This window comes from Rhinatrema bivittatum, chromosome 8, assembly GCF_901001135.1.
Source record: "Rhinatrema bivittatum chromosome 8, aRhiBiv1.1, whole genome shotgun sequence".
Classification (NCBI taxonomy): domain Eukaryota; kingdom Metazoa; phylum Chordata; class Amphibia; order Gymnophiona; family Rhinatrematidae; genus Rhinatrema; species Rhinatrema bivittatum.
In genome coordinates this window covers 120,016,187-120,038,550 of record NC_042622.1, presented here as the reverse complement: position 1 = coordinate 120,038,550, position 22,364 = coordinate 120,016,187, and the positions used below count along the sequence as shown (strand labels likewise).

Here is a 22,364-nt window from a genome sequence, read left to right as displayed (position 1 = left end):
CTTTCCCTCTGCGCTGCCTGTCATATTCGGGCATCTCGGCCTGGCATGCCTGCTAGCTTGTGCCAGCACTGTTTGGTGGCTCAGGGAGCATTATCTTGCTCTGATTTTACTAAGCCTGGTTCTTCCCAGCCGGATTGAGGTCTGGGTAAAGACATGTGAGGCGGGGCACCTGATCTTGCAACGCCCCTAACTGGTTCATCATACACCTCAGGTGCCTTCTGGTTTTGGCATGGATCCTTCTGCCTTTTCATGGGTAGTATTTTTCCAGGGATTTCTTCAGGTGCAATCCTTAGCCCCGTCCAGTGCTGCCAGGGCAGAGTCACAGGTGAAGACCTCTCTCTCACACAGTTCTACTGTTAAGTGGCGGAATACACCTAGACTGGCAGTAGGCCTTCCTGATAAGGATCTGAACGACACTGAAGATGAGGCCGATCCTGACTCGCTAGAAAGTGGAGAAATTACTCCAGTATTAGAACCATATAGGACTATGCTGCGGTTCTTCCATAGAGATGAACTGCTGGCCCTGAATTCCCAGACCTTGAAAATGCTGGGAGTACCTGGGGCAGATTCTATGTCTGAGCCAAAGAAAAATCCCATTTGGTTTCCTTGCGTAAAGCTTCTTGTTTTTTTCTGTGTGATGGAGGCCAATCAAGAATTGAGTGATCTTGAGTGGGGCACCTCAGAGGCTAATTTCAAAGGGGGTTGGATTTTGGAAGGCCTGTACCCTCTGGATCCGGTGGTGAGCGAGTATTTACATTTTCTGAAGGTGGAGGCGCTTATTTGTGCAGTGTCTAAACAGACGACTATCCCTATAGGAAGGAGTGATGTACACGATTGGAGGATTGAGGCTATACAGTTATCATCTCATCCTTTCTGAGTTGATTAGCATTGAATTATCTAATAAGGTTTATGTGATGTTATGACCCGTTTTACTGTTAATAACCACCTATGGTCTCTGTATCGCCCTGAGCTAATGTTGTTTCATTGTAAACCGTTGTGATATGTATATTTTACAGGAACATCGGTATAGAAAAGCTATAAAACAAATAAATCCTTAAGCAAGCCTTTGAAGCAGTGGCAATGACCTTGCAGATCACTTTTTGTTGTTCCTTGTGGCTCCCTCTTGTTTACTTGACTCTCAGGAGGTTGATGACTCTGGGGTGAATTCCAGGGCAGTTATGTAACCAACAGCCAAATCGCAGCAGATGCAGGCTGCGATTTGGTTCACACCTCAGCCAGAGAGGTGGCTTCGATAATAGCAGCCAGGCGGCAGATATGGCTGAGAAATAGGTCGGCCAAAGTGACCTCCAAGGCTAAACTCGTGAAATTGCTCTTTAAAGGGTTTGTTGGAAAAATTGGCCAGCAGTGGAAGGAAATTAGAACCAAAAAGTTACCAATAAGGGTCCTGACCTCAGCGGTCAGAGTAACAGATATGTATGAGAAAAATAACACTGAAAGCTTGCTGGGCAGACTGGATGGGCCATTTGGTCTTCTTCTGCCGTCACTTCTATGTTTCTATGAATTACTGGTTCCTCGATTTTGCTGGAGGATAAGAAATAGGTGCCATGCTCCTTTAGCATGAGAGGTCCTAGGTGATCCAAGCATTTTTGACTCTATAGAGGAGCAACCTTTCAGAAGCTCAGCCGTTCAGTAGGTCACAGTCCTTTTGTCCCAAACAACCCAGAAGGGGCGCGGACTCGGGTAGTGAAACCTCCTGAGCCTTCTAGTGAAAGTTTGCCGACCCATCCCAGGGTACAGGAGATAGGGAGACGCCTCTCTCTCTTATCAGAGGTGGGTCGAGATACGAAAAAGATATGCGCTGGAGTTTGGCATTGTTCCTCGGGACATGTTTATGGTGTCTCCTTGCCAGTCCCCGCAGAAGAAGCAGGTGGTGGGAGGGTACATTAGCAAGGCTCCTCAGACTGAGGGCTGTGGTTTCTGAGCCCATGTCTTAAGAAAATATGGGGCGATATTCCATTTATTTCATTGTGCCCAAGAAGGGAGTGCTCCTTTTTGTCCCATTCTGGATCTCAAAGGGATCAACTGTCATCTGCGGGTGACTCATTTTCGAATGGAAACTTTTGTGCTCAGTGATAATGGCCGTGAAGTCAAGGGAATTTCTGACCTCTCTGAACCTGTCCAAGGCATATATTCACATTCCCATCCAACTACAGCATCAATGTTTTCTGCGTTTCACAGTTCTGGGTCGCCATTATCAGTTTCAGGCACTGCCTTTTGGTCTGGCCACCGTCCCCAGGACCTTTTCCAAGATAATGGTAGTAGTTGCAGCAGAGTTGAGAGAGGATGGGATCCTAGTACACCCGTATTTTGAAACTGGCTGATTTGAGCCAAGTCGCTGGAAGAGAGCTGCCTGGTAACCAACAAGGTGATCTCCCTGTTGCAGGAGCTCGGCTGGGTGGTGAACCTGGCTAAGAGCAATCTTTGGCCTGGTCGGAATACCTCAGGGCCCTGCTTCATGTAGAACCGAACAAGGTTTTCTTGCCGGAAGCTCGTATTCAGAAGTTGATGGCACAGCTGTATCTGTTGGTGAGCACTCTGTACCCAACTGTATGGTCATCATACCTAAAAGTGCTTGGTTTAATGGCGGAAACCCTGAAAGTGGTGCCGTGGGCAAGGGCACATATACATCCTCTTCAGTGCTTCCTGCTGTCTCGGTGGAGTCCGCAATCTCAGGACTATTTGACTTGGCTCCACCTGCTGATAGAGGTCTCCTTCCAACTGCAGTGATGGCTACAAGCAGATCATCTAAGGAAGGGAGTTTCCCTAGCATCTCTGGACTGACTAGTACTCACGACAGACACGAGCCTCCTCTGTTAGGGAGCCTACTGACAACACAAGGGCACTGGAATGCAGAAGAGTTTCTCTGGAACATCTATCGGCTGGAAGCCAGGATGGTCCAGTTGGCATGTTTATAGTTTGGCAGCAGGTTACAGGGTTGAGCGATCCAGGTAATGTCAGACAATGCAACAACTGTGGCTTACATCAATCAGCAGGGAGGAACCAAGAGCCAGCAAGTGTCGCAGGAAATAGTGCATCTCCAGATGATCTGAGCCTCGCACATATCAGGAAAAGACAATGTAAGAGCAGACTTGCTCAGCAGGGAGAGTCTGGACCCAGGTGAATGGGTGTTGTCAGATGAGGTGTTTCAACTGATTCTGTATCGCTGGGGTCTTCTGTTTTTAGACCTGCTGGTGACGTCTCGTAATGCCAAAGTTCCTCGATTCTTGATCCGAAGTCTTTGGGGATCAATGCTCTCGTGCAGGAGTTACCAGAAGAAAAGTTGCTGTATGCCTTTCCTCCATGATTGATCTGGAGGATCAAGTGCCACACAGAGATGGTGCTCTTGGTTGCTCCAGATTGGCCCAGGAAACCATGGTATGCAGATCTGTGATGACTCCTGGTGGAATCGCCCCTTTGACTTCCAGTACACAGGAATCTGTTTTGGCAGGGACCTGTTCTTCACGAAGATCCAATTCGATTTTCTTATGGTATGACCCTTGTTGAAATGTGAATACTCTGTGGCAGTGATTTCCACCTAACTAAAAGCTAGAAAGTTCTCCACTTCCTTAGCCTATGTGCGGGTTTGGTGAGTATTTGAGGTCTGGTGTGAAGGTCGAGGTACTGTTCCTTGTTCAGTCAAGATCTCGCTCATTTTGGAATTTTTGCAGGATGGATTGAATAAAGGATTGGCCTCAATTCCTTAAAGGTACTGGTAGTGGCTCTCACCTGTTTCAGGGGTCAGGTGAATGGTGGATCCTTGTCAGCTCATCCTGATGTAGCCCGTTTCCTGAAAGTAGTGAAACATCTTCATTCTCCCTTGCGGTTCCTGGTACCCTTGTGGAGTCTTAATTTGGTGTTAGATTTCTTAGCAGGCCATACATTTAGACTGATGCAAAGCCTTTCCTTGCGGTTTCTGACCTTGAAAATGATGTTTCTTGTAGCAATTTGTTCTGTGCGTAAAATTTCCAAGCTGCAGACCTTGTCTTGCTGGGAGCCATTCCTCTGGGTGACTCCAGGGGTGGTACAGCTGCATACTGTTCCTTCCTTCCTTTTTACCGAAAGTGGTCTCTGATGTTCACTTGAATCAGTCCATCTCCCTGTTGTCTCTGGACAGGGAAAGAGATGTAGAGGAGTATCGCCTGTTGCGACCTTGGGTGTCAAGAGACATTGTCAGGTATCTGGAGGTTACTAAGCCTTTACAGAAGACAGATCGCCTGTTTGTCCTCCACGGTTGTAGTAAACAGAGAGAACTGCCTTCGTGGGCTTCAATAGCTCGCTGGATTAAGGAGATAGTCACAGCCATATATGTGGATTCTGGAAAGCCATTACCTAGTCAGGTTAGGGCTTAGTCAGTGTCATGGGCAGAAGTTAGATTGTTGTCTCCCATCGATATTTGTCGAGCTGTGACGTGGTCCTCCATACACACCTTTTCCAGGTATTATCGTCTGGATGTGCAGGCCTGGCAGAATTCAGCCTTTACACTTGTGGTTTTGACAGGACCACGGGCAGCCTCCTGAACTATTTGGGAGTAGCTTGGGTACATCTCACTGGTCCTGGATTCATCTGACCAGATGCTAAGAAATGAGAAATTACTACTTATCTGATAAATTCCTTTTCTTTAGGATGGTCAGATGAATCCAGCTTCCCGCTCTTGGCTGCTGATTGATTGTGTTATGGTCCTCCTGCGTGGCTATGTGTTAAAGGGATTACTGATAAGTGTTAATCCAGTCCCTAGCCTAATGTTAATACATTTCTTGTCTGAGCCCAATGTTTCTTGTTGGCTGAGTATTGAAATGGTTATCTGTTTTTAATTAAGTTTTTTGCTAGCCTGTCCACAGTTTGCTTTTGAAGAGAATTCTGGCAGGTTGATGTCACTGCAGGGGTATATGTACTGTGATGTCAGTTTGCTCCGTCTCCATCTGCTGGTAGAGGTGCATTTACCACGGGTTCTCTTGCATTACCCACTGGTCCTGGATTCATCTGATGATCCTAAAGAAAAGGAAATTATCAGGTAAGTAGTAATTTCTCATTCCATGCACACTTAGTAAAGTGTTCATGAGACACTTTGATCATGAACCATTAGATTAGTGATTGGCAACCTTTTATGAGCCACATGACTGGAAGGCTTAGAGACCATTTCTGTTGTCGCTTTAATGCTGCTTACATGAACTAAAAAGTTGCCTCTTTGCTTTTCTAGCGTTATCATACATTTTCTTGTTAGTGACTATTGATGCATCCTGTTGCACATCCCTTATTTAATTGATTTTGTACTTTGCTTTTTGACACTTCAGGGTGGATGACGTTCAGGTACTGTAGGTATTTCCCTATCCCCAAAGAGCCCTTTGTCACAGAAACCCATCTTTGAGCAGTTTCCTTTTTTAGGGCCTCCATTGGTGTCAGTTTGGTCTTATTACGTAGTTAATTGATACCAGTATTACCAGGAATTTACACTGACTTAACTCTCTCTTGCTTTGTTAACCAAGTTGCCCAGCAGAAGAGATCCCTCTGCTGAAGAGGGATCTTTTAATTGTCCGAGCCTAGTGTGGATGTTATATGTTAAAATACTTGTGTTTTAAAGGTGAATGGAGTAAAACGATCGTTAACCCTGGTGTCTTTTTCCCTTGACAGAAGGGGAGGAACATTTTTGTGTACCAAGCTGTTGCAGAAATTGCCATAACATGACATCTTTTTGCTTATATATATCTAAACTGTTATTTCCAGGTTATGAGTTTTATTTTGGTAAAAAGGGTTGTAGTTATATTAATGTTAAGGTATTTCTCCTTGCTGCATCCTCTTAAATGTTAAAATATCGGTAAATTGTGACTCTTGGGTTGGGTAGGGAGATGTCACTATACTGTATGGGGCGGATTTTCAGAGCCCTGCTCGCGTAAATCCGCCCAAAACCCGGGCGGATTTACGCGAGCAGGGCCCTGCGCGCCGGGAAGCCTATTTTACATAGGCCTACCGGCGCGCGCAGAACCCCGGGACTCGCGTAAGTCCCGGGGTTTTCGGAGTGGGCGTGTCGGGAGGCGTGTCGGGGGCGGGGCCGGAGCGCGCGGTGTTGCGGGGGCGTGTCGGCAGCGTTTGGGGGCGGGTACGGGGGCGTGGCTACGGCCCGGGGGCGTGGCCGCGCCCTCCGTACCCGCCCCCAGGTCGCGGCCCGGCGCGCAGGAGGCCCGCTGGCGCGCGGGGATTTACGCCTCCCTCCGGGAGGCGTAAATCCCCCGACAAAGGTAGGATGGGGGTTTAGACAGGGCCGGGCGGGTGGGTTAGGTAGGGGAAGGGAGGGGAAGGTGAGGGGAGGGCAAAGGAAAGTTCCCTTCTAGGCCGCTCCGATTTCGGAGCGGCCTAGGAGGGAACGGGGGTAGGCTGCGCGGCTCGGCGCGCGCAGGCTATACGAAATCGATAGCCTTGCGCGCGCCGATCCAGGATTTTAGCCGATACGCGCGACTACGCGCGTATCTACTAAAATCCAGCGTACTTTTGTTTGCGCCTGGAGCGCAAACAAAAGTAGGCTGTTCGCGCTCGTCTGAAAATCTACCCCTATGGATGTTCATGTATTTGAGAGAGAGTGAAATTATTGTATATTTAAAGTATGTTTTGATAAAATCTGATGGTAGGGCTTGCGTGATTCCCAGAGTTAAATGGATAATGATTTAAAGAGAATATTTGCCATGTATAGCTGACCGGGGTAAAAGCAACCACCTAGATATTGGTTATCTTTTTTTTCTTTGAATGTCATAATAGAGGCATATGATAGAAGTGCATGATTTTCTCCTTTTAATTTGCCCATTGAAGCTGGTAACTTGGGAAAATGTTGTGAGTGTTGTAGTTTAGATTTTATAAAACTGAGCGGGACAGCGCACAAGCAGGAATAAATATCTTCCTTTAAACAATTGAAAAATGTTGGAGATGGTGGTTTGTCAAGTGTTTAATATGCAATATAAGAAAAATATGATAAATTTAATGGTTGGAATACGAGATGGTTGGTTGGCAGTTAATGATTAAGGTAGAAGCCATGGTAACCTGGATGGTACTTAGTTTGGCTATGTATGAAACTACCATTTGCCAGAGGATGTGGTTAGTGCAGTTAGTGTAGCTGGGTTCAAAAAAGGTTTGGATAAGTTCTTGGAGGAGAAGTCCATTAATGGCTATTAATCAAGTTTACTTAGGGAATAGCCACTGCTATTAATTGCATCAGTTCAACAACTTGAACGTGTTCAAGGGAAACCTTGTCTGGTGGTTTTTTTGTACGGAGGTTTCTAATAAAGGTAACCGATTTGCAGTTATCCTTTTCTTCTCCTCCGTCGTGTCGGACAGGCAGCTCCATACCCATGAACATCAACAAAGGCTGCGACCTTGATAAGTATGAAATAAAAATTGGAGTGGGTCGGAAAAGCAGCAGGGGAGAAGGGATTTTAAGAGAAATAAGAAATACAAAATAAAAAAGTGAATATCTTCAGAAATATTTTTGAAAATAATAAAAGAATAATAGACGGAGGAGAAGAAAAGGATAACTGCAAATTGGTTACCCTTATTAGAAACCTCCGTACAAAAAAACCACCAGACAAGGTTTCCCTTGAACACGTTCAAGTTGGTGAATTGACTAAAAAGGGAAAGAGGTTGGTTAGTGATTAATTGCATCAGTAGCATGGGATCTTCTTGGTGTTTGGGTAATTGCCAGGTTCTTGTGGCCTGGTTTGGCCTCTGTTGGACACAGGATGCTGGGCTTGATGGACCCTTGGTCTGACCCAGCATGGCAATTTCTTATGTTCTTATGTTCTTACCATCTTCCACCCAAAAATATTTTCTGACAGTAATGATTTACATGAGAGAGAAGTGGAGTAATAGTTGGGTTGGTATTATAATTACATTGATTGTGTGGAGGTTGTGTAGTTTTATCTAAGACAGGAGTGGGCAATTAAGTCCTTGAGGGCTTCAAACCAGTTGGGTTTTCAGGATATCCCTAATGAATATGCATGAGAGATTTGCATGTACACTGCCTCAGTTGTATGCAAATCTATTTCATGCATATTAGGGATATCCTGAAAACCCAACTGATTTGCAGCCCTCAAGGACCAGAATTGCCCCTCCTGATCTAATATATAATATAATCAAAATATAAAAAAAATGAAAAATTATTTTTTTTTGTCCTGCAGACTAGTCCACACCTGCGGGGGATTCCCCTGCTTGCCACTAGGTGGAGGCAGAGAACTTTTTCCAAGGTTTTTTTTTTTTTTTTTTGCTTACATCATTCTTGGGATAGCTGGGCAGTTCCTCAATTGTTCTCTGCCTCCGGTTAAGTAGGGGGTGTATACTGGGATAGCTAGGGACTATAAAAAAAAAAAAAATAGTAGTAGTAGTAACAGGGCAAGGTACTTTGGTCTCCGGGGAGATCCCCTCCTTACCTTATTTAAAAAAAAAAAAGAGAACTCCCTGGAGTAGTCCTAAGCAGAGGGTAGTTCCAGGAAGGGGAGGCATGCACTCACTGGGAGCGGTTTGGCGTCCTTAGCCACAGCAGCGGGTACACAAGCTTCTCCCCCTCCAGCTGCAAGACGCATGGCCAAGAGGGGCTGGAAATGCGTGCAGTGTGGGACAAGAAGGAAGAGCTCCATCATGAGCTCAGTTTGCTCCCCGCTGTGATGGCTGTGAATCGCTGGAAAATGAGCAGCAGAGAGCAAGTCAGGAGGGGAGGGGCAGGCTGCAAGCAGATGCACCACTGCCTCAGAGGGAGCCGCAAGAGTAACTTGATCAGTCAGAGAGGGGGCCCATCATGGGGGGATGCAGCTGAAATGCAGGCAAGCCTTGTGAGACCGCACCTTGAATACTGTGTAAAATTCTGGTCGCTGCATCTCAAAAAAGATATAGTTGCGATGGAGAAGGTACAGAGAAGGGCAACCAAAATGATAAAGGGGATGGAACAGCTCCCCTATGAGGAAAGGCTGAAGAGGTTAGGGCTGTTCAGCTTGGAGAAGAGACGGCTGAGGGGGGATATGATAGAGGTCTTTAAGATCATGAGAGGTCTTGAACGAGTAGATGTGACTCGGTTATTTACACTTTCGAATAATAGAAGGACTAGGGGGCATTCCATGAAGTTAGCAAGTAGCACATTTAAGACTAATCGGAGAAAATTCTTTTTCACTCAACGCACAGTTATCCTCTGGCAACAAATTCCAGAGCTTGTGGTTAGTGCAGTTAGTGTAGCTGGGTTCAAGAAAGGTTTGGATAAGTTCTTGCAGGAGAAGTCCATTAACTGCTATTAATCAAGTTTACTTAGGGAATAGCCCTGTTATTAATTGCATCAGTAGCATGGGATCTTCTTAGTTTTTGGGTAATTGCCAGGTTCTTGTGACCTGGTTTGGCCTCTGTTGGAAACAGGAAGCTGGGCTTGATGGACCCTTGGTTTGACCCTGCATGGCAATTTCTTTTGTTCTTATGATAGAGAAGTCCTAGAGTTAAGAAGGCAAGCACAGCGCAGGAAACTGTTTTCCACAGAATTTATCTTGCTAATGCACCAGGCCTATAAAGAAATGAAAGGGGCTGCATTAGAAGGTCCCCTAGGAGGCCGTTCCCCATTGGGCTCACAACATACACCATGTTTAAAGAAACCTAGGAGAGAGGGAACTCCCCCTACCACCCTCCCTGACCTTCCCTGGTGGTTCAGAGAGTGATGCAGAGGATTTAGAACTCCCAGAAGAAACTGCCATGGGGGAGGAGGGGAGGGAAGGAGGAGCCACAGTAGTGAGACAGCTTAGGAAGGAAGCACTGAGCCTCCTCATAGTGAAGGTTATGCAAGCCTTAAGACTGCAAGAGTCAGGCAAGGAAAATGAGGAGGAAAAGAACTTGCAAGGGGACCCAGTCCTGAGAAGTATAAGGAGACCAGCAAAAGCCTTTCCCCCTCCACCCTGCTATAGAGGAAATGATTGAGGGAGAATGGAAAAAGCCCGATTCAGCCCTGAAAGCAAAATCCTTCGTGACCTTCCTCTACCCACTACAGTGGGGAGGTGGGGGGGGGGAGCAATGTCAAAAAAGACAACTATACTGGTGGAAGGGGGCGTCTCCTTAAGAGATGCACAGGATAGAAAGGTAGATAAGGTTTAACTATTAATTCAGTCTATATCTGATAAAGGTAGAAATGGACATGTTTTATCACACCCAACAATTTAATATTTTTATGAAACTGTTACCGCACCTGTTTAAGTTTATATAATTTAAAACATTTAGCAACATTAATTTATGTGCCTTATTGTGAACCGTTGTGTCGGCACCTAGCTTAACGACGGTACAGAAAAGACTTTAAATAAATAAAAAGAAGCCTTTTTGAAGAAAGCATTTGAGACAGCTAGTTTGTCTTTTTACAAGCAGCGGTATGTGGGGGCTATGTGGCCAGGGCATTGTCAAATGGCTCCAGCAGCTCCCGGAAGAAATGCTAGGGATTTGAGAGAGCCCAGGAGATGATAATGGCCAGGATAGAGTCGGGGACAACCTTTCTGGAAGGACTCCCTCTGTGATCTCATCAGAACCTCAGCCAAGCAGATGGCAAGGCAGTTTTTGTGGCTCAGACATTGGGTGGCGGGTGCACCCTCAAAAGCAAGGTTAAGCATCCTGCCTTTCAAAGGGCATCTCCTCTTTGGGGAAGAATAAGACACCCTAATGAGGAGCTTCGTAGTTTCAAAGCCACAGAGACTGCCGGAGGTCAGGCCCAAAGGTCCCTTAAGGCCCTTTTAAACAAAAACTCAAAGAATTTAGAGGGTTTAGGCAAGTGAGAGTCCCGGGTAGTCAGGGTTTTAGACCCCAGCTGAGACAGCACTTTCAAGCAGCACAGGGCTGGGTAAAAGAATTCCCAGGGGGTTTACAGGGGCTAAATGATGGTCAGGGGGGGGGGCCCCCCACCCCAAATCTCCTCCAGTTGGCGGTTGCCAAACATTGTTTTTCAAGTAATGGGACAGGTGGGTCCTGGAAGTTATCTGCTGGGATTACTCCCTGGAGTTGGCTACCACAGTGCCAGAACTCTTTTTGGAGTCCCCCTGCAGATCGCAGGAGAAAAGCGAGACAATCGGAACAATCCTAGACAAACTGGTGGCATTAGAAGCGAGAGGGGGGCAGGTTGTTACTCCCTATATTTTGTAGTACCCAAAAAAAGAGGGGGCATTCCACCCGGTGTTAGACTTGAAAAGGGTGAACAGAGCCCTCTGGGTGAGATGGTGCAGAATGGACACATTGAGATCTGTCATTGGGGCAGCATGGCCCAGCGCAGTCAGAAATTGCCCCTAATAAGCATATTTACATATCCCTATCAGAGAATTGCAATGCAGATACCTGAGGTTTGCAGTTCTGGGGAACCATTATCAGTTCAAAGCACTGCCATTTGGGCTGGCCACAGCACCAAGAACCTTTACAAAGGTGATGGTAGTAGTGACAGCAGCACTAAGGAAGGAAGGCATAGCAGTGAACCCATATCTGGATGATTGGCTACTCAGAGCCAGGTCAGAGGAGGAGAGCAGCAGCTTCACTAGGAGAGTGAGGGCGCTTGTCGTAGTGTAGTAATCGAGGCCATAAGCAGTTTACAATCTTCCCAAAGGTTAATTTACCTGGAGGCCCAGTTTGACACTGGGCAGGCCAAGGTGTTTTTGATGCAGAAAAGGGCAGACAAACTGAGTAACCAGGTGAGGAAGCTTACAGTGGCCAGGAAACTGGCAGCAAGGGATTATCTGCAAATGTTGGGGGTTTATGGCAGCGACCATTGAGATGGTCCCATAGGCAAAGGCTCATATGCACCCTCTTAAGAGAGTGTTGCTCTCAAGATGGAACCCCAGCACGTGAAGATATGGTGAAAGGCTCAAGCTCTCCTCCAAGGCTAGAGCCAGCCTACGTTGGTGGCTAATAGACAGCAACTTATTAGTAAGGGTCAATCTAGTTCCGCCGGACCTGGTGATGTTAGCAACAGACGCCAGCAGGTTAGGCTGGGGGGCGCATTGCGAGGAATAGGTGGTGCACGGCAGATGGTTATTCAAGGAGAGGGAAGACTCAACAAACCTGTTGGAGCTGAGAGCAATAAGGCTGCCACTCAAATACCTAAGCCCCAGGGTCAGAGTGAAGCCGGTAAGAGTCCTTTCCGACACAGCAGTGTCTTATATAAACAGACAAGGAGGGACGCAAAGTTGGCAGTTAGAGGAAGACGCAGAACAGCTAATGAGCTGGGCAGAAAAGAACCTGGCAGGGTTAGCAGCCAGTTACATAGTTTTGCCTGTGTGTTCCTATTCCTTGCTATCTCAGCAGGCATGCGCTAGACCAAGGAGAATGGGAATAAATGGAGGCAGCGTTTTTCAAGAATGGGAATGGCAACAGGAAGGAATGCCAAGGCAGAAAAGATTTTCAGCAGGCACCAGGAACAGGATTCAAAAGGAGTAGATGCCCTAGTCCAACCATGGCCAGAGGATCAGCTGCTTTATGTATTTCCGCCAAGGCCCTTAACAAGAGTACTGAGGAAAGCAGCAGATCACGGGGGCTGGATCGTTCTGGCGGCCCCAGACTGACCCAGAAGGTCGTGGTATTCAGACCTAGTGAGGCTGAGCAGGGATGCACCTCTAAAACTAGGGAAAGCCGAGAGCCTGCTCAGGCAGGGCCCGGTCAAGTGAGGAAAGTCAGATCGTTATCTTACAGCCTGGCTCTTGAGAGGGACAGATTAGAGAAAAAAGGCTCTTCAAGGACAGTAGTAGGCACCTTGTTAAGATCTAGGAGACACACTACTTTCCGGGCGTATGTTAGGATCTGGAAGGTTTTTGTAGTGTGGTGCAAGGGAAGAAAAGTCTCCTCAGAAACTGAAAGCAAGGAAAATCTTGCAGTTCCTACAGGATGGCCTGGAGAAAGGGTTAGCCCTAAACACTCTCAAAGTGCAGGCCAGCAGCATTAGCCTGTTTTAGGGGCCAGGTGAAAGGAGGCTCCCTAGGGGCTCACTCTGGCCAGAAACACCAGATAAATCAGCACTTCTCTCTGCTTTGGTGTGGGGAAGGGGTAATAGCTAATGCCATCATTAGCATGGAATTTCCATACAAGGACACTCACTTTAAATGCAAAGTATTCACACATTTTATGTACACAAAACTCCTTGCTACATCAGCAGTTGAGTTGGCACACAAACAATGTATGTGTACAACTGAGGATTAAACTGAGCTGTGTTAAGCACATCTTATTGCATCGATCTCATGGACAGCTGAGAACTCTGCAAGGTTAATAGGAATGTAATCTTATGTTCATTTTTTTAGGTACCATCTTCTAAAACTCCTTCAAAAATTTGGAAACGTGAAGCAATTTGACTTTCTGTTCCACAAATCTGGCCGTTTAGAGGGCCAGCCTCGGGGATACTGTTTTGTCAATTTTGAAACAAAGCAGGTAGGAGTTTTGTGTTAAAAAAATATTTGTTTTCCCCTCATTCTCGCATCCACCCCGGTCACCAGATTTTAAACATTTTTACCCTTCGCTGGTCAGAAATCTGCTATTGGCCAATTCTAAAATGAGTGAGGCATAGCCATAATAGCATCAGTAGCAGGTCAAGGAGGATTTGCCCATCTTTGAATGTTTCCATTTTCCAGGAGTTGCATTACACATGTGGTAAAACTACAAAGTGCAGTTTGCTTGGAGGTATACCTAGTGCTGCCAGTAGGAATCATTATTGAGAGTTATTCTCTTCAATACCAGTAACCCTCCATGATCTAAATTAAAGCAATGCAACCCCATAGGAGTTGAAAGGTAAAAGCTGCATCAGCTGCTTCTCGGTGAACTGTGCAGAATTTTTCTCTTTTGAGAAGTGAGTGTCTTTAATAGGTGAATAATTTGACTAGAGGGATTGCAGGAGCTCATTGACTTATTGTATTTTATCTGTTGCAGGAAGCAGAAAAAGCAATACAGTGTTTAAATGGTAAGCTGGCACTGTCTAAGAAGCTGGTGGTTCGATGGGCACATGCACAAGTTAAGGTAAATACAGTTAAGAGATTTGGATGGTAGAACCCACCTCTTGTAAATGTATTCAAGGTATTGACTTTCTTCCTGTTAATGTTTCCATTGCAACTTCAGCAACACATGAACAAGGTAAGAATGGTTCCTCAAGTCTTTACCTCAACAATTTTGCTTCTTTGTATTATGAACGTATGCAAACTTCTTTTTCAAGGGTAAATACCATCAACTATAAAGCATATAAAAAAAAAAACCGGTAGCCTCTATTTTAAGAGATTTCAGTTATTTTTGGATTGCCTTGTTTTTCAAAAATTTAACATTGAAAGAGCAATAAAATGACAACAGAAGGGTGGCCGTTTCAGTGTTCTGGAGCCCTGAATTCCCGTAGAACGTGACTGGTGATTATGTAACAGTGCTTGGAACCAGAAGAGATATGCATGAAAGCCAGGTGCAAGGAAAGCAAGCACTGGAAATGCTAATTTTTTTTAGTGCAGAAATTTATATTAAAAATGCTGAACTATCTGGCTTCTGAGAGAGAGAAAATAGTGTGCAAAGTGGAGAATACTGAGATGTACAACATTCCTCCACTGTTACCAACCATAGTCCTTATTGTCATGTAACATGGAACATTAACACTACAGACTCATCAAATACTATGACCTTAAGAAATTGAGCCCATTACCCTGAGGGACAGCAGAAGGTGGTCTTGACACAGGGAAGACAAGTTTAGTTTTAAAGACCATCAGTAAACTCTGTTGTCATTTATGCTAGTAGGATTTAAGACTTGCCATGGTTTTTGTTCTCAAGTGTCTAAATATAATAATCTTGTATAGTTTGAATGTATCTACAATCAGTATAGATGGCCTCATTACCCTAAGATGATGATAACCTCGGGATTAGTGGCATGTTTACTACTTGTTTGACCCAAGTAAAACAGAACACATTTCATTCTCTACAATCATCACACCGCATATGACAGCTTCTACGACATTTTCATTTGTTTTTACAAATATTTAGGGTTCAAATGTGATTTACTTTTCATGATAAGTTTGAGGCATTTAGAAATTCATTTTTATTTTTTCCTTGAAACAAACTTTATTTATTTATTTAACATTTTTTTATATACCGGGGTTCTAGTAACAATGTTACTAATCACTTCGGTTTGCATATAACATTGAAATGACTTAACATGAGAGTCTTACAGCGAAACAAGGAAAGGAGGAACTTGGGTAAATTAAATTAACTAACACATTATGAAATACAAAAATTTTAAATAGCAGAAATTTAAGAATCTAGAGATTAGGATCAAACATATAACAAGTGGTCGGTTGTTGTTAGGAGGAGATTGTAAATGTTTCTATGACTGTTAAACAGTGGGAGAACATAAAAGAGATTGTCCAGGAGGGAGAGTAAATAAAGTCCAACTCAGGCGTAGGCTTGGGTGAAGAGCCAGGTCTTGAGTCTGTTTTTGAATGTTATTGGGCATTGTTCGAGCCTAAGGTCTGAAGGGAGAGAGAGTTCCATTGGTTAGGGCCCGCTGTGGAGAAGGCTCTTTTGTTTGAAGAAATTTTGATTGGAGGGGTTTTTAGAGAGCCTTTTTGTGCAGATCTCAACGGACGGGAGGATGAGTGAAGCTGCAATGGAATCCTGAGGTCAAGGGGTGGAGTTTTGTAGATAGATTTGTGGATGATTGAGAGAGTTTTATATATAATTCTATATTTTATAGGGAGCCAATGGAGATTCTTTAAAATTGGAGTGATGTGGTCCCTTTTTTTAGCTTTGGTTAGAATCCTAGTAGAGGCATTTTGTAGCATTTGTAGAGGTTTTAGGGAGATAGCTGGGAGACCAAGTAAGAGAGAATTGCAGTAATCAATTTTAGAGAATATGATTGCTTGCAAAATTGATCTGAAATCATGGGGATGAAGTAAGGGTCTGAGTCTTTTTAAAACTTGGAGTTTGAAGAAGCATTCTTTCACGGTGTTACTGATGAAGCTTTTAAAATTCAGTTGGTTATCCATGATGACTCCAAGGTTTCTGACCCGGGGGGATAGAGAAGGTGGTGCCATTGGATGGGTGTTAGAGAGCTGGTAGTTGCTGTCTTGGGTGATGAGGAGGAATTCAGTTTTGTTGGCATTGAGAATTAGACAGAGATCAGCAAGAAGATTGGATATGGAAATGAAGCATGTATTCCAGAAATGAAGGGTTTCTTGCAGAGATTTGGTAATTGGAATGAGGATTTGGACATCGTCTGCATATAGGTAGTAGGTTAGATTCAGCTTGGATTGTAGATTACAGAGAGGGAGTAGGTAAATGTTGAATAAGGTCGGAGATAAGGAGGATCCTTGAGGAACGCCAAGACTTGAATTGATAGGTTGGGACTCATTGTTGTTGATCTTAACTTTATAAAACCTGTCTTGAAGAAAGGATTTAAACCAATTGAAAGCGGTGTTTTTAATTCCAATCTCTGCTAGACGGTCCAGGAGGATCTTATGGTTTACAGTGTCAAATGCCGCTGAAAGATCGAGGAGGATAAGAAGGCACGGTTGTTTTTTCTCAAGGTTAAAGAGAATGTTGTCTGTTAGAGAAATTAGAAGGGATTCAGTGCTTCTGGATTTACGGAATCCAAATTGCGTTGTGGCGAGAATGTTGTTGTCTAAGAATTCGCAGAGTTGATGATTTACTGTTCTTTCAAGGATTTTGGCAATAAAAGATAGATTTGCTATTGGCCGAAAGTTAGCTAGATTATCTGGAGAGAGATTAGGCTTTTTTAGAAGAGGTTTCAAGATGGCGAGTTTGAGAGGGGTTGGCACAAAGCCCTGAATTAGGGAAGCATTGATATTTTGAGCGATTGGCTTAGCAATAGCTTTGGCGCTTGCTATGAGAAGATTAGCAGGAATTGAATCAAGAGGGTGGGAAGCAGGTTTAAGTTTCTTCAGTATGTTTTCAATCTCTAGGGAGGATGCTAGTTCGAAGGCTTCCAGACTTTTGAGGCATGTGATGGAGTTGAAGCTGGGAGAAGATGTTGGGAGGAAGGATTTTTATGATCCCGAAGAGGATTAAGGAGGTTGTATATTTTCTCCTTGAAGAAGATAGCAAGTTCCTCGGCTTTGTTTGCAGCTTTTTCATCTGGAATGACGGTTGTGGGTGGTTTGGTGAGGGATGAGACCAGGGAGAAAAGGGCTTTTGGGTCATAAATGAAGTGGTGGATTTTTGAGAGTAAAAGTCTCTTTTGTCTGGAGGATGGCGATCCTGTATTGGTGCATGCTGGTTTTGAAGGCTGAGATATTAGCAGTAGTAGGGTTTTTTCGCCAGAAGAGTTCTTTGTTTCTGAGATGGAATGAAAGTGGAATACTTTGAGAGTTTTCCTGTAGTAGCAAGAAGCATGGCACATTTTCTCCTATGCTTTGTGAACAATATCTTGAAAGACTGATAAAAGTATATCAATTTTATCATGCTGCAAATCAGGCACCTATTTTGCTGTGCACAAATTAACGGCTGATGTACCTGTACTTTGTCATATTTGAATCCTCTGATGCTTGAGTAGAAACCAAAGTATTGACATATCGCAAGCTGGTGCTTCTGCAGTTTGGGAAGGGTGCACCTGTATAGATTTGAAAAGACTATACAGGTTTGATATGAATCTTGTCATGAAGATCAGTATAGAAAAATGTTAAATAAATAAATAAATATAGATGTATTCCTGGGAGTTCAAGTTCTCTTGCAAAACTTGCATTGCTATCTTTAAAACAAACAAAACCCAGCTTTTCCTAGCATGTAGACAGATGGACTCAGGACCAGTGGGTTATGTTCCCCTGCCAGCAGATGGAGACAGAGCAAGTTGCTGTGTCAGTATGTATACTCCTGCAGTGACCCCAGCCTACCAGTATTCTCTGTCTCCAGCAGATGGTGGATGTGCATCTCCCTACGGGGATTTCCCTAAATTTTGGAAGGAGAATTTTACATTGTGGATGAAAGCCCCACTTTCCTGTGGTGATGGCTAATGGTCCCTCCCCCAATTGAGTATTTCTGAGATAATTTACGTGGTCCGTCAGAGGTGTGCCTTGGTCTGGTAGCCGGTTCCTGGCATGGACTTAGCTGCTTGTACAGCTGAGAGGCAGCGGGTGCAGGAGGCTGAGTGTGGCAGTGATGGCTTATTCCCTCTCCTCCCACAGCTGGAGACCATCTCTCTGGGCTCATCTGGTAAGCACTGAGCTCCAGTAAGATGTGAAGTTCTTTTTTTGTTTTGTTTAAAAAAAAAAAAAAGGATGGGAGATGTTTTTACCTGGTAGGTTGAGCAACCTCCGATGGGCTAGGCCCCACAGTTAGGCTTGGTAGGCCACAGTGGCGCTTTTCACAAGCTTCTGTGCTTGTTTCTGTTCTCTTCAGGACGTCAATGCACGCACTGTGCACAGTTTGGGCACGCCTCTTGTGCACACAACTTTTTAATGATGCTGATACATGCAAGATCCTGCACACACTGTGTGCGTGTGAATTGAGTGGTGCTTATTTTTTTGGAGGGTCCCTAATTTTTATGCGCATAACATTTTGAGCACGAGCCATTTGGACACACATTCACCACCGCGTTGGCGCTGGTGAACAGAAAGCTTAAACGTCTTTCTCTCTGTACCGGACTTCTCAGCCTGTTGTGGCTTCTAATGTGTCAGCATTGTTTGAATGCTCAGGGAGAGTTGTCTTCCTCCGATTTTGCCAAGCCAGGGGCCTGCCATCCTGATGAAGGTTAGGTGACTGTTTTGTCTGGAGGTTCGCCAAACCTTGGTACTCCCTTGACTGGCTCCTCCGCAGGAGATGGCAGTTCAGTGGGCTCTGCTCCAGTTCTTTCTGGGTTTGGTCTGGTTCTGGCTGCTTTGTCTGGGATGGAGTTTCTCGGGGTTTAAAATCCTTTCTTCAGGGCAGTCCTCTGCTTTACCCTAATCCAGTCAGGTCAGACCCTCCGTGGTGGCCCCTCCCTCTTTCACTCCGGTGGTTCAACTCTGGAATGTGCCTCAATTCACTGCGAGTTTTCCTCAATAAGAACCCGGATTTCAAGGATGATGAAGCTGATCATGATTCCCTGGAGGATGGGAAATTCCTCTGGGCCTGGACCATGTTACGGTTCTTTCATAGAGTTGAACTGTCTGCCCTGATTTCCCAGACTTTGCAGTGACTGGATGTTCCTGGTGCAGATTCTATGTCGGGATTGAAGAATCCCATTTTGGTTTCCTTGTGTAAAACCTCTTGTTTTGTTTTGGGGGTTTTTCCCAGTTATGGATGCCATGCAGGAATCGACGGCTCCGGAGGCAATTTTCAAAGGGGTCGGACATTGGAAGGTCTGTACCCCTGTCTGTGAGAGAGCATTTGCATGTTCCCAAAGTGGATGTGCTGATCTGTGCAGTCTGTAGGTGGATGCCTATCCCCATGGAGGAAGGAGCGGCCTTGAAGGATGTACATGGTAGGCGGTTGTCTATCCTTAAACAGACCTTTGAAGTGGTGGTGATGACTACGCATTCTTGTGACCCTTTCTTTCCTGCTTCTCACACAGGAAGTTTTTGATTTTGGGGTGCATTCCAGAGCAGTTATGGAACCCACTGCTACCTTTTTGGCAGTTGCGGGCTGTGATTTGGTCTGTACCTCTGCCAGGAGTGCCTTCAGTGGTAGCAGCCCGGCGTCAGCTATGGATGCAAAATTTGTCAGCTGATGCAGCTTCCAAAGCTAATCTTACGAAAATGCCTTTTAAGGGTCACTCTTGTTTGGGAGTGAGTTGGAGAAGCTGGCCAGTAAGTGGGACGCGTCTCCAGTTCCCCAGTTGCCAGAAGATGAGAAGCAATTGCAGCATCCCTCTGTTATGAGGGGTCGTTTCTGGGGATTCTGGCGGTGTTGTCCCTATAGAGGTCGATCTTTCAGTGGACTCTGCTTTTTGGTAGATCTCAGTCCTTTCGTCCCTGACAGCCCAAGAAAGGAGTGGGCTCGGATGGCGAACCTTTCCAAGCTTTCCAATGAAAGTTTTCCGACCCACCTTCGGGAACAAGAAAGAGGATATCTCTCTCTCTTATCAGAGGTGGGTCGAGATTACATCAGACCAGTGGGTCCTGGAGGTGGTATAAGAAGGACATGCGCTTGAATTTTGTAGTATTCCTTGGGATGTGTTCGTGGTGTGACCCTTTGCCACTCCCCGCAGAAGAAGCAGGCAGTGGAGTTCACGCTTCAAAGGCTCCTCGGGCTGAGAGCTGTGGTTCTGGTGCCCGCATCTCAAGAAGGTATGGGGCAATATTCCATTTGTTTTGTTGTGCCCAAGAAGGAGGGCTCCTTTTGTCCCATTCTGGATCTCTAGAGAGTCAATAGTCTTTTGAAGGTGATTTATTTTTGCATGCTATCCTTATGCTCTGGAACTGTCAGAGGCTTACCTTTTTATTCCCATCCAATTGGGGCACCAATATCAGTTTCGGATGCTGCCCTTTGGTCTAGCCACCGATCCCAGAACATTTTCCAAGGTTGTGGTCATAGAGGCAACCTTGTGAAAAGAAGGGAATCTGGTGCACCCATATTTGGATGACTGGCTGAATCGAGCCAAGTCTCAGGAAGAGAGCCACCAGGTGACACACAAAGGTGGTCTCCTTATTGCAGGAGCTTAGGTGGTGAACCTGACCAAGAGCAATCTTTAGCCATCCCAGCCATTGGAGTATCTGGGGGTCCAGTTCAGTATGGGGCAAGATAGTTTTCCTACGGAAGTTTGTGTTCAGAAATTGATGTCTCAAGTGTGTCAGTTGGTGAATACCATACGCCCGACTGTGTGGTTCTACATACAGGTGCTCGGCTTAATGGCGGCAACCCTGGAAGTGGTACCACGGGTGAGGGCACATACACATCCTCTTCAGCTCTCTCTGCTGTCTCATTGGAACCTTGAGTTTCAGGACTTTGCAGTTCAGCTCCATTTGCCAATGGAAATCTGTTCCTGCCTCTAGTCTATTGCACTAGATGCTTGACCAGTCCATTACACTAAGGATTTCCCTCTTTCACTACTGATGGAGAGAGAGGACATACCTCTTTAATGACTTCACAGGAAGAGGGATATAGATCCTACAAGCCCCTTTTCAGTCTTTTATGGGCTCAAGGTTCATGAGAATCCAGGAACCACCTTCTGGAGGCTCCACAGACCCTTAATTGTCGAGGGCAGGCCCTGGGAAAATGCTACCATTGGGAAAAAGCAAGCCCTAAAGGTTGTTGTTGACCCAGGAGCAACAAGGAACAACCTGGCCGGGGCCACACCCTGACTCTGGGAGCTATGTCCTCTTCACATGTCCACAATTGTCGGAGACAGAGACTATTGGTGTTAGACCAGGGCTACACCCCCTTTATACCGCAGAGGAAGGTCATTAAAGAGATAAGTCCTCTGTCTCAATCAGCTGTGGAGGAGGGAAAGTATGGATAGACTTAAAAGGGACCCCAGCAGCTGTGCATCTGGATATAAATACCTAATAATTTTCTTTCCTTCGATACTGCTAGAGCAGGCCAGATCCTGCCCAGGAAGACAAGGGCAGCATGAGAGGGTACGTCTAGCTGCATCCTTCTGCCTGTCTCTGGCTTTTACTTGTCTCACTCAGAGTGGTCCTTAGTACTCAGTGGTATGTAATTCAAGAAAGTGGCATTGGGATTTCTAGTAGTCCCAGTGCTTTGGCAGTAAGCTATTGGTATTGGACCAGGACCTTGTCTCCTTCAGCCCCCAGAACGAAGTCATTAAAGAGGTATGTCCTCTCTCTCCATCAGTAGTGAAAAAGGGACATCCCTGGTGTAATGGACTGCTCAAGCGGTACTCAAGAAAAGAGAAAATTATCAGGTAAGCATAATTTAACCTTTCCTGCACTTGAAAACTTACTATATGACAGGACAACTGATATGAAATATTAACTGGCTAGCTGAGGAAAAATACTGTAGGTGGATCTAAACCCATATTGAGTAAAGCATGGTGGGAAATTTGCACTGAATGAACTGGATATCATTAACTGTAGATACATGCTTCTACATACTTCCAAAATGGCATCAACCCATGAAAAGTGTCAGAGATAACATGGCAGAGCCACTGCTGGCAACTTTTTATAGACTCAAATTGGAACTACCCAAATGAACTCTCCATAATGCCTTTTGATACATGGCGAATGAGGTACCAAAAAGATTAGCAACATGTTCTATATGCGCATGTTTAACCTTTGAATAGCTGCAAGAAAAGCTTAGATTACTCAGCTTACAGTTTTGTTTATTTCTAGCTCAGAGACATACAGACTAAGCAAACACATACGGAGAAGAAATGCTATAAAAAATATTCTGTAGGCAATTTTGGGGTTGGATTTGCGAAATTAACATCTTGAATATATGGCACACTCAGGGCCAGTGCAAGT

General features: G+C 45.1%; 1 protein-coding gene across 3 annotated transcripts in view; it reads left to right on the top strand.

Annotated features, from left to right (window-relative positions):
* The window catches only part of RBM18 (RNA binding motif protein 18), a 90,653-nt gene that overhangs the window by 13,702 nt on the left and 54,587 nt on the right, over positions 1–22,364 (top strand). For all 3 annotated transcript variants that reach the window (XR_003858423.1, XM_029614410.1, XM_029614411.1), the window contains exons 3-4: positions 13,287–13,413; positions 13,909–13,995. Coding sequence is in view for 2 of the 3 variants with exons in the window: in XM_029614410.1 (XP_029470270.1) it covers positions 13,287–13,413; positions 13,909–13,995 (214 nt within the window). In the remaining variant the exon portion in view is untranslated. The remainder of the gene's footprint in view (positions 1–13,286; positions 13,414–13,908; positions 13,996–22,364) is intronic.